Source organism: Heptranchias perlo, chromosome 16, assembly GCF_035084215.1.
Source record: "Heptranchias perlo isolate sHepPer1 chromosome 16, sHepPer1.hap1, whole genome shotgun sequence".
In the NCBI taxonomy this organism is placed as follows: Eukaryota; Metazoa; Chordata; class Chondrichthyes; order Hexanchiformes; family Hexanchidae; genus Heptranchias; species Heptranchias perlo.
In genome coordinates, this window is record NC_090340.1 from 32,203,816 (window position 1) to 32,217,623 (window position 13,808).

Consider the following 13,808-nt stretch of genomic DNA (forward strand, 5'->3'; position numbering starts at 1 on the left):
GGCCCTTTTGTTGTTGTACAAAACACCCACAAATCAAAAAAATGTGGAAGAGAGTGTTTAAGGAGTTACAGTATACTGCTAGCCTGAACAGTCTACTATAAGGAAGGTGTTATTAATTCTCCAGAAATAGTTTTCTCAGAAACAGCACAATTATAGTTGTTCTAAATGTGAGGGACAGTAACAACTCCTTACAACAAACTCCTTTTTAGAATTTTGGCCCTGATTCTGACAGAAGCACCATTAATATTAAGTAGAAATAACCCCATAAAAAATAAACCCTTCATAAGAGCTGCTTACGGTGATTTTCTAATAATGACATTGGACTCTATAGTACCAGAACTTCATTTATTTTGGTGTTCGCTTAGATCCATCTATTGCCAGCCTTGGCTCAGTGATAACACTCTTGCCTCTAACTCAGAAGGTTGTGGGGTCAAGCCCCACTCCAGGATTTGAGTACAAAATCTAGACTGACACTCCATTGTAGTACTGAGGGAGTGCTGCACTGTCAGAGGTGCCGTCTTTTGAATGAAACATTAAATCAAAGTCCCATCTGCTCTCTCAGGTGGATGTAAAAGATCCCAAGGCACTATTTGAAGAAGAGCAGTAGAGTTATGCCAGTGTCCTGGACAACATTTATCCTTCAACCAACATCACTAAAACCAATCAAATGGTCATTTATCTTATTGCTGTTTGTGGGACCTTGCTGTGCACAAATTGGCTGCCACGTTTCTCTACTTTACAAAAATGACTTCACTTCAAAAGTACTTCATTGACTTTAGAGGGGATTGGGATGTCCTGAGGTCGTGAAAGGCACTATATAAATGCAAGTTCTTTCTATCGAAACACATGTAAACACAAAGCAGCCCACACATTTACAATCTGTCAAACATCTGGAAATGTTTTGTAATGAGTACATTGATACACCAATTAACCCAAACATATCATAGCACATCAGAGTCCTTTGGAATTCATGGGGACTCTATAAACTTCATAAAATGTCATATATTGTGATTGTAACTTTAGAGTGGTGACTTTTAGATTAGCTTCACTACATTACACAATTCCAGCACTGATATAAAGAGACAACATTGTGGCTTATTACTGAAATACACCACAAACATAAAGGTCTTGAAATTAAACTGCAGGATAGTAGTGTTAATGCCCTGTTAAAAAAACAAGAGGGAAGAATTTTGTACAAACATATTGGGGGTAATTTTAACCCCCAAGAACGGGTGGGTTGTGGGTGGGTGGGAGGTTAAAATAACAGCTGTTTGGAGCGGGACTGCATCCCGGCTCCAACTCACTTCCAGGTTTAACCCAGGCGTGTTTGGATGCACACGCGCAACAGACACCCAGAAGTCCCGCCCCCACTTAAAGCCGCCGAGCACTTAAAGGAGCAATGTACCTCATTGAAATAGTTAAGGTACTTAAGTTTTTGTGAATTACAAAAGTAAACAGAATTTAACCTTACCTGTTCAGGTTTCCCATCGCTTCTGATTCACGTCAGGTGAAATCAGGCAGGAAGGGCCGGATCCATGAAGTGAGTGCCTTTAAGGCATTGCTTGTGGGCCTGGATGAGCAGGAGTGCTTCTTCCAGGCCCAACAAGCTCATCTGGCACTACATGACCCCGCGATCGGCCGACCCCTCCCTCCCGATGCTGGATCCCGCCACTCCTCACTGATTCGCAGCTCCTTTCCCTTCCGACAGGCAACCAGCCTGTCAATCTGGCTGCCTGGCGCATTGGAAACCCAGAAGTACAAATACTCACCTTCAATTGAGTTGCGATCGCGGATTGCAACGAACTCATTTGGCTTCCGGGTTCCCCATGCGAATATCTAGGGACGGCCTGGGTTCCAGGCTCTAAGTTAAAATCATGCCCATTGTGTTCATACGCTGCTCCCCCAGCATAATTTTGAAGCAAAATTCTTGCATCAAAACCCTACTTTAAATGGAAAGAGTAGTAAAAATTTATTTTTCAAAATTGTTTTCTAAAAATGGGGAGATTTGTAGTTTAAGGGTTCTACATTGGAGCCCTTCAAATTACCTTTCATAGCAAATGTTATTTTATTTTTTTACACCCCTTGACTTTGCGGTATACCTCTAACAATTAAAACCTGAAGGAATGGGACACCACACTCGCAAAAATTAATTTTCAGTGCCAGAGAGATTGTTTGGCAGTAACTAACACTTGTCACACCATTAAAAAGGGTACTTAGACTGAAATGGACAAGCTCTAACATTCTGTGGCGAGTTTAGTTCGTAACTACCATGCAAGTACAGGAACTTGACGCCGTTCAATGCATTTGAATGGTGAGCCAGACAGCGAGATGCCATTTTCGCAGCAACTTCTGGATTTTCACGTTTAACTGCGCATCTGCCCTCGCCTGAAGTTGTTGTGCGATTTGTGCATAAATAACGGTGAGCACCGTTAACCTCATCATTATTTTGACAGCAAATTCTGGGCCATTATGTTGTTTTGAAAGTTCGCAGATGTGCAATATACCTACAATGAGCCATATTACGCAGTCTTAATCAAGCCCGTAGAGGACTAATGGTGTTTTCCCAGTAAGGAACTGTCAAGCAGAAATTCAACAGAATTTTAAAGTTTCCTTTCTTTTTCCATTGCAGAAAAGCTTTAATAATTTTAGAGAGAAGGAAACTCAAGGCAGCATTGTTCTGGTAATTATATCAGTAACGCAATCTTATTTTTAGTGTTGGGAGACAAAGATGAAAGGCCATCAATAATCTACAAGGCCTATGTTAGGCAACAAGCAGACAGAAACTGAAACTGCAATAAACATTTTTGCTCCATTAGATGAAACAACAGCTACAATAGACCGGATGCAAACTAAACTGATACTGGGGTTTAGGCACCTAAATTGCAAGGAGACACTAAGAAAGCTGGGAATATTTATACTGGAAAAAAGGCAGCTCAGGTAAGCATTAAAGTTTTCAAGATTCTAAGAGGTACAGATAAATTGAAACCTAATTTGACATAACCACAATCTCCAACTAGGAGATCACTCAAGCTCAGGTGACGGTTTAGTGAACAGTAACTTTAGATTTAATTACTTCACAGAGGGTAATGAATGCACAATAGACTGCCCAGAGAGATAGTGTAAGTGGATAGTTTCAGTGGATAGTATCAGAAACTTTAAGGAGTTGGATGGTTATTGTAAGCACAAAAAAATCAATTAAAGGGTACAATTGGTTTGGGGGTAATTTTTGAACTTTAGAACTGGCCACCTGGGCCGCAATGGTCTTTTCTGGTCCTGTACATTCTTACATTTTGAACATTTCAGCTGTGAACAAAATACGTAGCAATTAAGGTAATGCAATAAACTCCAGCTATGACCACCCTCTGCCAACTGTTGCTGTACACTTCCATTACCATTACTGTCAATGGACTCCCTTTATTTATGCCCTCTTTGTGCTCATTTAATAACCATTTTCAGTTTATTCTTGTGATAAATTGAGCGATACTGGACAGCACTGTAGGAGTCCATCAGACTGCATTATTGCCAGCTGGTTTGCACCTGGCCCGAAATTCCTGTGGTAAGAGTCAGGGCTGCTGTGTTTTAGGCTTGTTGACTTGTGGATAATTGATACTCAAATTGATACCAAATCCTAGTGTTCACACATGTTACATATAATACGCTGTGTCATTGCCCACATGAAATGAGTGTTGCAACTTAGGCAGGTTCTGGCTGTAGAATTCTGAAGAAAACTGCTGTATCGCCAAGTTTCTGCTGAAAGAGCATTCTCTACAATGGATATTATATTCATAGCATCATAGGCCAAAGGCAGCACCCCGTTTTAGCCACTCCTCCTTTGAATTGCTACTGACTGGTGTCAGAAGCAGTAGGGAAGTCCTATATCTGGCTGACCAGAGGAAGCACCCTGCTTCTGCCATTAAGAAGGCGTAGCTGGAAGTGGCAGAGGAGATCAGCAGCAGGAGCACGGTGCACAAGCAGAACAGAGAAGAGTTGCCAAAGATGTCAAAGGCACCAAAGACAGCAGGAAGTCAGCGGGTGGGTGAGTAGTTGCGTGGGAAACCCAGAAAACCTTTCTGTGCCTCAGCTCAAGCGATCATGACTAATTTGAAGGCCCTTAATTTTACGTCTAGGTTTCGTGTCTCCAAGCTGCATAGCGGGTGTACTACACACCCGAATGACGTGCTGTGAACTGGAGTATTTAAAGGGCCATTGCAACAGTAGATTTTGAAGGAGAAAGGAGGAAAATTCAAAAATGCAGCATCATAGGCCAAAGGCAGCACCCCGTTTTAGCCACTCCTCCCTTGAGTTGCTACTGGCTGGTGTCAGAAGCAGGAGGGAAGTCTTATACCTGGCCGACCAGAGGAAGCGCCCTGCTTCTGCCATTAAGAAGGCATGGCTGGAAGTGGCAGAGGAGATCAGCAGCAGGAGCACGGTGCACAGGTCCTGGGTGCAATGTAGGAAATGATTTAATGACCTAACCAGGTCAGGAAAAGTGAGTACAGTTAATGATTCACCTACATCCTGTGGTGTACATTACCCCCCTCTCACTCTGTCTTGCCAAGCATACTTCATCACATCTCTCCTCACACCCATTTAAAGTCTCATCATCAACTTACCTTCACTTTCTCTGCACTTCCTCACCTCCCCATTTGTCAACTCACTACTCCCACTCACCCTAATCCTGATACAATGTGATGACTGTCTGATATTCACCCTCTGGTGTATCTGCTTCATTGTTAGCCTCATTCAAAGCAATGCATCCATTGGGTGAACACGTCACCTTCGTCACTCAAACGTCTGTTCTTTCTCCCCTTGTGGGAGAGCCCAAAATGCACGGGAGAGGAGTAGGATTGGAGGGGGCCACCACAAATAGTGCCCCTGACAGATGCGGAGGAGGAGATGATGGACATCAGTCGCACAGTTGCATGCCGTGCCTGGAGATGGCGAGACTGGCAACTTGCAAACAGCTGGTGACAGAACTTTGACATCCTTCACACACATCATGAATTGATGTTATCAATGATTGACCTGTTGCACACCTCAGTATGCTCATTGGAAACTAACTTGTGCGATGATTTTTAAATTTTACTTTATGTTCTCTTCCAGGGCCTTCATGGATTGATGATGAGGCAGGCAGGTGATTCCTCAGAGGAGCTCAATTCCTCTGAGGAATCACCGTCACATCACATCCAGACACGCACCAGCGTAGATACTGGGACTTCGGTGGGTCCTGTTAGCCAGACAGTTGGGTTGTTACCTGGTGAATCACCACTGAAAAGTGTGCACGAGCAGACATTGGTGGCAGGGGCAGCTGTGGAGAGTCTGCATCGGGGAGCGCACACCTCTCCAAGCTTTGCTCAGTTGGACACAGATGCTGAACCCTGCGGGACATCGTTGAGAGTGAGAATCATAGTATCATAGTAGGTACAGCACAGGAGGAGGCCATTTGGCCCATCGTGCCTGTGGCAGCTCTTTGAAAGAGCTATCCAATTAGTCCCATTCCCCAGTTCTTTTCCCATGGCCCTGTAAATTTTTTCCCTTCAAGTATTTATCCAATTCCATTTGAAAGTTACTATGAATCTGCTTCCACCACCCTTTCAGGCAGTGCATTCCAGATCATTATAACTCACAGCGTAAAAAAATATATCCTCATGTCGCCTCTGGCTGTTTTGTCAATCACCTTAAATGTTTGTCCTTTGGTTACCAACCCTTCTGCCACTGGAAACAGTTTCTTCTTATTCACTCTATCAAAACCGTTCATGATTTTGAACACCTCTATCAAATCTTCCCTTAACCTTCTCTGTTCCAAGCAGAACAACCCCAGCTTCTCCAGTCTCTCCACATAACTGAAGTCCCTCATCCCTGGAACCATACTAGTAAATCTCTTCTGCAACCTCTCTGAGGCCTTGACATCCTTCCTAAAGTGTGGTGCCCAGAATTGAACACAATACTCCAGCTGAGGCCTAACCAGTGGTTTATAATGGTTTAGCATAACTTCCTTGCTTTTGCACTCTTTGCCTCTATTAATAAAGCCCAGGATCCCATATGCTTTTTTAGCATCCTTCTCAACTTGTCCTGCCACTTTCAAAGATTTGTGTAAGTGCACCCCCAGGTCTCTCTGTTCCTGCACTCTTTTAAAATTGTACCATTTACTCATTCTTCCTACCAAAATGTATCACTTCACATTTCTCTGCATTAAAATTGCATCTGTCATGTGTCTGCCCATTTCACCAGTCTGTTACTATCCTCCTCACTGTTTACTACATTTCCAAGTTTCGTGTCATCTGCAAACTTTGAAATGATCGAGGTACAGCTCCGCCGTTGCGAGGTAATGGAAAAGGTGTCACGCACACTCTCCACAACAGCGGATAGAATGGAGGAGTCCAATTCCAGCGCTGGTGGATTGTGGTGCAGGTAAGTGCGGGAATGTCTTTGATGGAGAGAATGGCAGCCTCCATTGAGCTTCAATCATGGCTCTCAAATGAGTCCATGCAGGCCAGGACAACGGCAGTGTGGACTCTGGCAGACAGAAACTTCATCCATGACCTTAGAAAGCGCCACATCTCCTCACCAGCCTGCTCTCCAGCAGAGTGGTGGGATGATGCTGTGCCGGCCCGGGAGAGGAATGATGGTGAAAGGGGACATAGAAGTGGGGACTCCATTCAAAGCACTCCCATGTCTCACCCATTGCACTCCCCCCACCCCCGGTTCAACCAGTAGCTGAAATGCTGCCTCCTCTTCTGATGGACGAGTCTGCCCCTGCACAGGTGCAGGTGGAGCAGTCTTTGGCGGGGCCCTCACAGGCTCCAAAATCCAAAGGTCATAGGCCAAAAGCATCTTAGCAGTCAGAGCATGAATCTGAGCAACCTGCCACTACCTCTGCTGAAGCCACAGGGGATGCACCACATAGAAGCGCTAGGAAGAGGAAGGCTAAGGTTTTATAATCACCAAGGGAATGCACAAGGGTGTCTGACGGAATGTCATGTTTTTAGTTTATATTTGTTATTTGTTAAATGCACATTAAATGTTATAATTCTCACCATAACTGCCATGTCTTGCCCATTCTTGAGTCCCATTTGTGAAAGCGCCCTTTCATGTGCTTCATCATGAACGCCAAGACATGATGCCACCCATTGGGCGCGTGTACAACAAAGGATTGTTTTGTGCAAACGCGGGGGGGGCGGGGTGGCTTGTGTTGGTGGCGGTTGTTCCAGGCGGCCTGAGTAGTTCACTGCCTTCAGTTTGCAGATCTTGTTATGAGAACCTATTAGATATGAGTGCAGTCCTAGCATCATGGGCAGCCATGTGCACCACTGCTCTGGCGATGAGTTCCCCATCTTCATCCTCCTCCTCCTCCTCTTCTTCAATGTTGCCAGCAGATGAGGATGCATTATGAGTGCATTTGAGCTCCTCTACCTGTAACCCTCTCCGCTGAGCAATGTTGTGCAGGATGCAACACACGATTATTATTCTGCACACTTTCGCCGGTGAGTACTGAAGGGCTCCCCCAGATTGATCCAGGCACCTGAAATGCATCTTGACCATTCCAATGGCTTGTTCAATGACAGACCTGGTGATGATATGACTGTTGTTGTACCGCTGCTGTGCTTCATTGGTGGGTTTCTCACAGGTGTCATGAGCCACGTCTGCAGAGGTATCCCTTGTCTCCAACAAGCCAGCCCTTAATTCTGTCTTATGCATGGAAGAGGGCTGGGATGTTGGACTCGTGCAAAATGAAGGAATCATGGCAGCTGCCAGGGAATCTGGCACACATCTGCAGAAACCTCCTCCGGCGGTTGCAAGCCAGCTGCACATTGATAGAGTGAAATCCCTTGCGGTTGATGAACAGTCCTGGCTCATGAGTAGGTCCTTGGATTGCTACATGTGTGCAATCAATTGCGCCCTGCACCCGTGGGAGGCCAGCCAGAGAATGGAAACCTACCGCCCTCTCAGTCTGGCTGATGTCGTCGATGGGGAAGTTGACGTAGTCGGATGCCCTGGCAAACAAGCCACCCATCACCTGTCATATACACTTAAGTGCAGACGACTTAGAGACCCTGGAGATGACACTGGTGGCACCCTGGAAGAATCCGGAGGCAAAGAAATTGATGGCAGTAATAACTTTAATTGCGATGGGCAATGCATGGCCAACAGGCTCAGCTGGGAGCAGCTCTGCATGAAGGAGCGTACAGATGTCTGCGACCAACTGGTGACTCAATCTGAGCCTACGTAGGCACTGCTCCTCATAGAGGTCCAGAAAGCTCAGCCTCTGTCTGTAGACCCTCTCACGTGGGCAGTGTTTCCTACGACCTCGGCCCCTCCGTTGGTCCCCTCTCTGCTCTTCTCCAGGTCCACACGGCGCACTCTCTCTTGTGCACCTGCAGCTCTCAGAACTGCACCCTGTGCTTGCCGCAGATGGTAATGTGCCTCCTCTTTAGGTGTACAGTGAAATAAATCCATTGCACCTGCTCCCCATCCTTACAGTGTCAGTTTGAGGGGCTCCAAAACGTAGGTATGTCTGAACACAAGAATTCTTAGTCTTAACAAAGAAATCTCAATCTAAACACAGAACTCCCAAAGAGTTCGCTTGTCTGAGAGAACTGAGTGCCCTGCTGCAAAAAGCTCACCTTTTATTCAGATGTGTCAATTGCTGGTTTAAAGGTCCAAATGAGGGCCGTCTGCAACTTGCCTCTGTATCCATGGCGCCTTTCAGAGGCCACAGGAGACATGTTCAGGGAAAGTTATAATTATTTGTCTGACTGAATACATAAAAATGTAATCCCCCTAACTGCTTCGACTGCATTAATTGACCCTTTAAATATTGGCCCGGGTGTCTGTTGCACTGGTATCTCATTGCCTGCCTTCTCTTTTGGCACCATTTCTAGAGTGGCTTCCTTCTTTATGATTTGCTGTCTATGGAGTGACCTTGGAGACCTAGGGGGTGCGGGGCTTCCTGTTTTTTTTAAATATAGAAGAGGAACAAACGTCAAAATAAAAGCAAAATACTGCAGATACTGGAAATCTGAAATAAAAACAGAAAATGCTGGAAATACTCAGGAGGTCAGGCAGCATCTGTGGAGAGAGAAACAGAGTTAACGTTTCAGGTCGATGACCTTTCGTTAGAACTGGACGAAGTCAGAGCTTTAACAGTTCATAAGCAAGTACAGAGCCAGGAAAAGGAGGGGGAGGAGGAGGAGGGGAAAGAGAAGGGGAGGAAAGAACAAAAGGGAATGTCTGTGATGGGGTGGGAGGGCAGGACTCAATAAATGACAAAAGGGATGATGGTGCAAAGCAAAAAGGGGGTGCAAATGGGACAAGTAGAGAAACAAAAGATGGATCTAGAGTAGAGTAATGAAGGTGAACAAGGTAAAAGAGACAAAAAGAGATCCTGTTGGAGAGAAGAGCAGAACTTCTTCAAGGTGGGCATTCCTGGAAAAGAAATGGCAGTAAATTAAACACTAAATTAAAAGCAAAGTACTACGGATTGGAAAACTGAAATAAAAATAAAAGATGCTGGAAATACTCAGCAGGTCAGGCAGCATCTGTGGAGAGTGAAACAGAGTTAACGTTTCAGGTCGATGACCTTTTGGCAGAACTGGAAGAAGGTAGAGATTTAACAGTTTATAAGCAACCACAGAGCGAGCACAAATGGTTCAGGTCGCACTTTAAAACAGTTCGCCCGTTATGATATACTATGTCCGATGTTCGGTTTATGCCTGTGTTAATGACCAAGTAGGGTGACGAGTATAAAGGTACTAGCCAAGATTCACCCTCCCCTACTATTCCTATACCATCACGTCCTACGATGTGTAATATGGCCTCCTCAAATAGAGTCAATGGTGCAGTGCCTGTGACCTCTACCAGCTCTTTCCCTATTATATGAGCCATCTTGCCATGTAAGCAGGTAAATATTCTTAAGGTCATGCAAGTTTAGGTAGTGCAGTGACTTACAGCTACCCATCCTGCAGCTTATTCCATGACACTAAATGAACATGCATCACGCAGCTAGGTTGGCTTACCAGGATTTCTTGAGTCAAGCACCTTTAAGATTTCTATCTGACTGCATTTTCTCCCATGCTGCAGTATGCCATGCATGGTAAGTATTCAGTGGATTGTTTCTCTTGTGGTAGGACTACACAGGACAATCTTTTATTCATTGTTAGGATGGTTCAGTACAAATTAATTTACAGATGAGGGTACACTTTATAGCATGATTACTTGGGGCAGGTACTTGATAGTCAATATTTTAGTTTAGCCTTACTGTACCAGTTTTCTTCAGGTCAGCAATCTTCTTGCTGTGATTGTAAATCAGTTTTGACACTCTATTGGTCAGCCTACTGTGTGAGTAGTAGATCACATGATTTACTCCTTCAGCTAATAATAGCAATATTGGGAACTAATGGAGAGGAGAAAATTCTCCCAAAAACTTTGGGCCGGATTTTCCTGTGAAAATAACGACAAGGTTAACAGGGCTCACCATTCTTTCCATGCATCTGGTACAGCAACTTCGGGTGACCGCATATGCGCAGTCAAACGCGGAAATCTGGAAGTTGCTGTACCGGATGCCCTGCTCCTCTGTAAACTCTGCGAGAAAGACATCTCGCCAGCTGACTCACCATTCAAATGAATGGAATGGCGTGAAGTTCCTGCACTAACCTGATGGATTCAAATTAATCTCGCCAAAAAAAGGTACGTCAAGTCATTTTAGTGCAAGCACAATTTTAACGCGTGGTAAGTCTTAATGACTGCCAAACATCCTCTCAGACACTGAAAATTAACTTTTATAAGTGTGGAATCTCATGTTTTAAGATTTTAATTGTTGTTGGACTTTTTTTAAAGTTTAAAATTTTTTAAAAACTTTTTCTTTCATCTCTGTCACTTCATTCAATATTTCTTACTCTCTCTTTATTTCACTCTCTGTACCTGATCTGGCATTGAATTCATTATTCTAACTTACATTTCCTGGTTCTGAATCTTTGCTTCTCATCAGATGCTTTAATCTGATTGGATAAAGGGGATGGAGAGTTGCTTACCCTGTTCACACAGGTCCTAGATGCCTGGGAGAGGGGGCCGGTTTGGATTCAGTGCCCCATGAGAGGAACTTGCCATGAAAAAAACAAGGAAAATTTATGAGCAAGTGCACGTCTGAGAGGTGGGCGCCGTTCATTCACTGGACTGATGAAAATCCGGGCCTTTCAGTAACCCACAGTTAATCCTTAAATAGTGCAACAACAGTGAATTCTAGCCTCACATCCGTGTGGAGTAGCCAGATTATGATAAAATGTGCAGGAATTGTTCTGTAACAATGAACAATTGAAAAAAGGGGACATAAAAAAATAGGTTAAGTGTCTTCCTTGGCTCAGCGGTAGCATTCTTGCCCCTGAATCAGTAGATCACGGGTTCAAGCCCCACTCAAGAGACTTGAGCATGTAATCCAGGCAGATACTTTACTGCAATACTGAGGGAGTGCTGCACTGTCAGAGGTACTGTCTTTCAGATAAGACATTAAATCGGGGCCCTGTCTGGCTGATCAGGTGGACATAAAAGATCCCACGGTACTATTTGAAGAAGAGCAGGAAAGTTCTCAGTGTCCTAGCCAATATTTATCCCTCAAAACAACATAACTAAAAAAAAATCTCATTGCTGTGTGTAAATCGGCTGCTGTGTTTGCCTACATTACAACAGTGACTACAATTCAAAAGTACTTCATTTGCTGTGAATTGCTCTGGGATGTCCTGAGGATGAGAAAGGCACCAAATAAATGCAAGTTCTTTCTTCAGCCAAAACAGGGCTCTGATACTGGAAACCGTCAAGATCACAGTAAGTGACAGGAACAATAAAAGGACAGCAATGTTGTAAGTAGAATCCACTGTGTTAGCCATCAGAACCATTCCAATGAAAAACAGAAATAAAAACCACAATGAGTGAATGATTCAGCTGACAGATAAAATGAAGATTGTTTATTAAACATACAAGATTTATAAATACGACCCTAGCCTTTACAAAATTCTCTCATCTATAAATACATTTCATATAAGACACAAAGCACAGCAACACAGTTCTTTATGTGAGGCAAGTATCAAAGGTCACAAAGTTCTCTTTTCAAATTTTTGATCAAAATGTCAATCTTCTTTCTGCTCTGGTCATTTCTTCGATCTCCTCTGCAGTAATGTGATTTCCTCTTAACCTGATGGAAAAACAACTCAATATTTTTCATGTAACTCAACTTTGTTTCAGAATTAGCTTGGGTTGCACAAGATTCCTGGTTGAGTTGTGAATGACACATTGCAGTGTCTGATAGCTTCTTCAGTAAACTTTCCATCGCCCTGCCCCCTCCACCCATCAAAATTTTCGTCCCTTTCGTCCCTCGCTTAGCTATGCTTCCATGAACACCTGCAGTTCTATGGTATCGCCCCAAATAGGTATTATTCATATATGACTCTGGAAAGAGTATTGGAAATCTATTTGACCTTGGGAACATTACAGATAAGGCCAATCCTATCTTTAAACAGGAAAATCAAACTTAACTAATCAAGATTTTCCAGCGATAATAAGTCTGCCAAACCCTGCTGTTAAATCTTGCCATAAAAATAATTGCATTTTAAGATGCAGTTAATGTAAGCTACATGTTTAGCAATAATCAATAATAAAGTGCATCTCATCCAAAATGTTCTGCTATGAACGGCTGCTATCTTAACTTCTCATTGAACCCTTCAATTGTATTACCAATATAATATGACTTATTTAAAAACCATCATGTGTAAGGTATGGGGCACATAGTGTTTGGTTGTTGCTTTTTAATTTAAAAAAAATCCCTGGCCTCCATTCCTTTTTTTAAACCCAGCTCTCTTCAGTTAGCACGGTGAAATGAAATCTGAGTGCACTCACTGCACAACTGATTCAGTGATTAGGCTAAATTATAAACAATTTTACAACACCAAGTTATAGTCCAGCAATTTTATTTTAAATTCACAAGCTTTCGGAGATTTTCTCCTTCCTCAGGCAAATGTTTCAAGAGCTCCTTGAAGCCTACGCATTTATACATATAGAACAATACATGGTGTTTACAGACTGCCCCTGCAACTGCCCGTTGCCAAGGCAATCACCGTGTTCAGACAGAGAGGTGTCACCTGCAGAACCCCCGAATACACATTCAACAAAAAAACAAACAGGGAAAAAAAACAGAGAAAAAAAACACAGAGAGAGGCAGAAACATCCGGAAGGCAGAGAGAGCCAGCAAATGACCCATTATATTAAAAACAGATAACATTTGTTCGATGGTGGGGTAACGTGTAGCGTGACATGAACCCAAGATCCCGGTTGAGGCCGTCCTCATGGGTGCGGAACTTGGCTATCAATTTCTGCTCGACGATTTTGCGTTGTCGTGTGTCTCGAAGGCCGCCTTGGAGTACGCTTACCCGAAGGTCGGTGGATGAATGTCCATGACTGCTGAAGTGTTCCCCGACTGGGAGGGAACCCTCCTGTTTGGCGATTGTTGCGCGGTGTCCGTTCATCCGTTGTCGCAGCGTCTGCATGGTCTCGCCAATGTACCATGCTCTGGGGCATCCTTTCCTGCAACGTATGAGGTAGACAACGTTGGCCGAGTCACAGGAGTATGAACCATGCACCTGGTGGGTGGTGTCCTCTCGTGTGATGGTGGTATCTGTGTCGATGATCTGGCATGTCTTGCAGAGGTTACCGTGGCAGGGTTGTGTGGCGTCGTGGACGCTGTTCTCTTGAAAGCTAGGTAGTTTGCTGCGAACGATGGTCTGTTTGAGGTTGGGTGGCTGTTTAAAGGCGAGTAGTGGAGG

General features: G+C 44.0%; 1 protein-coding gene across 4 annotated transcripts in view; it reads right to left on the reverse strand.

The window, feature by feature from the left end:
- Positions 1–11,942: 11,942 nt before the first annotated feature.
- The window catches only part of nod2 (nucleotide-binding oligomerization domain containing 2), a 56,214-nt gene continuing 54,348 nt past the window's right edge, over positions 11,943–13,808 (reverse strand). For all 4 annotated transcript variants that reach the window (XM_067997897.1, XM_067997899.1, XM_067997896.1 and 1 more), the window contains one exon: positions 11,943–12,184. In XM_067997897.1, coding sequence (XP_067853998.1) covers positions 12,112–12,184 — 73 coding nt within the window. In that variant the 3' untranslated portion in view covers positions 11,943–12,111. The remainder of the gene's footprint in view (positions 12,185–13,808) is intronic.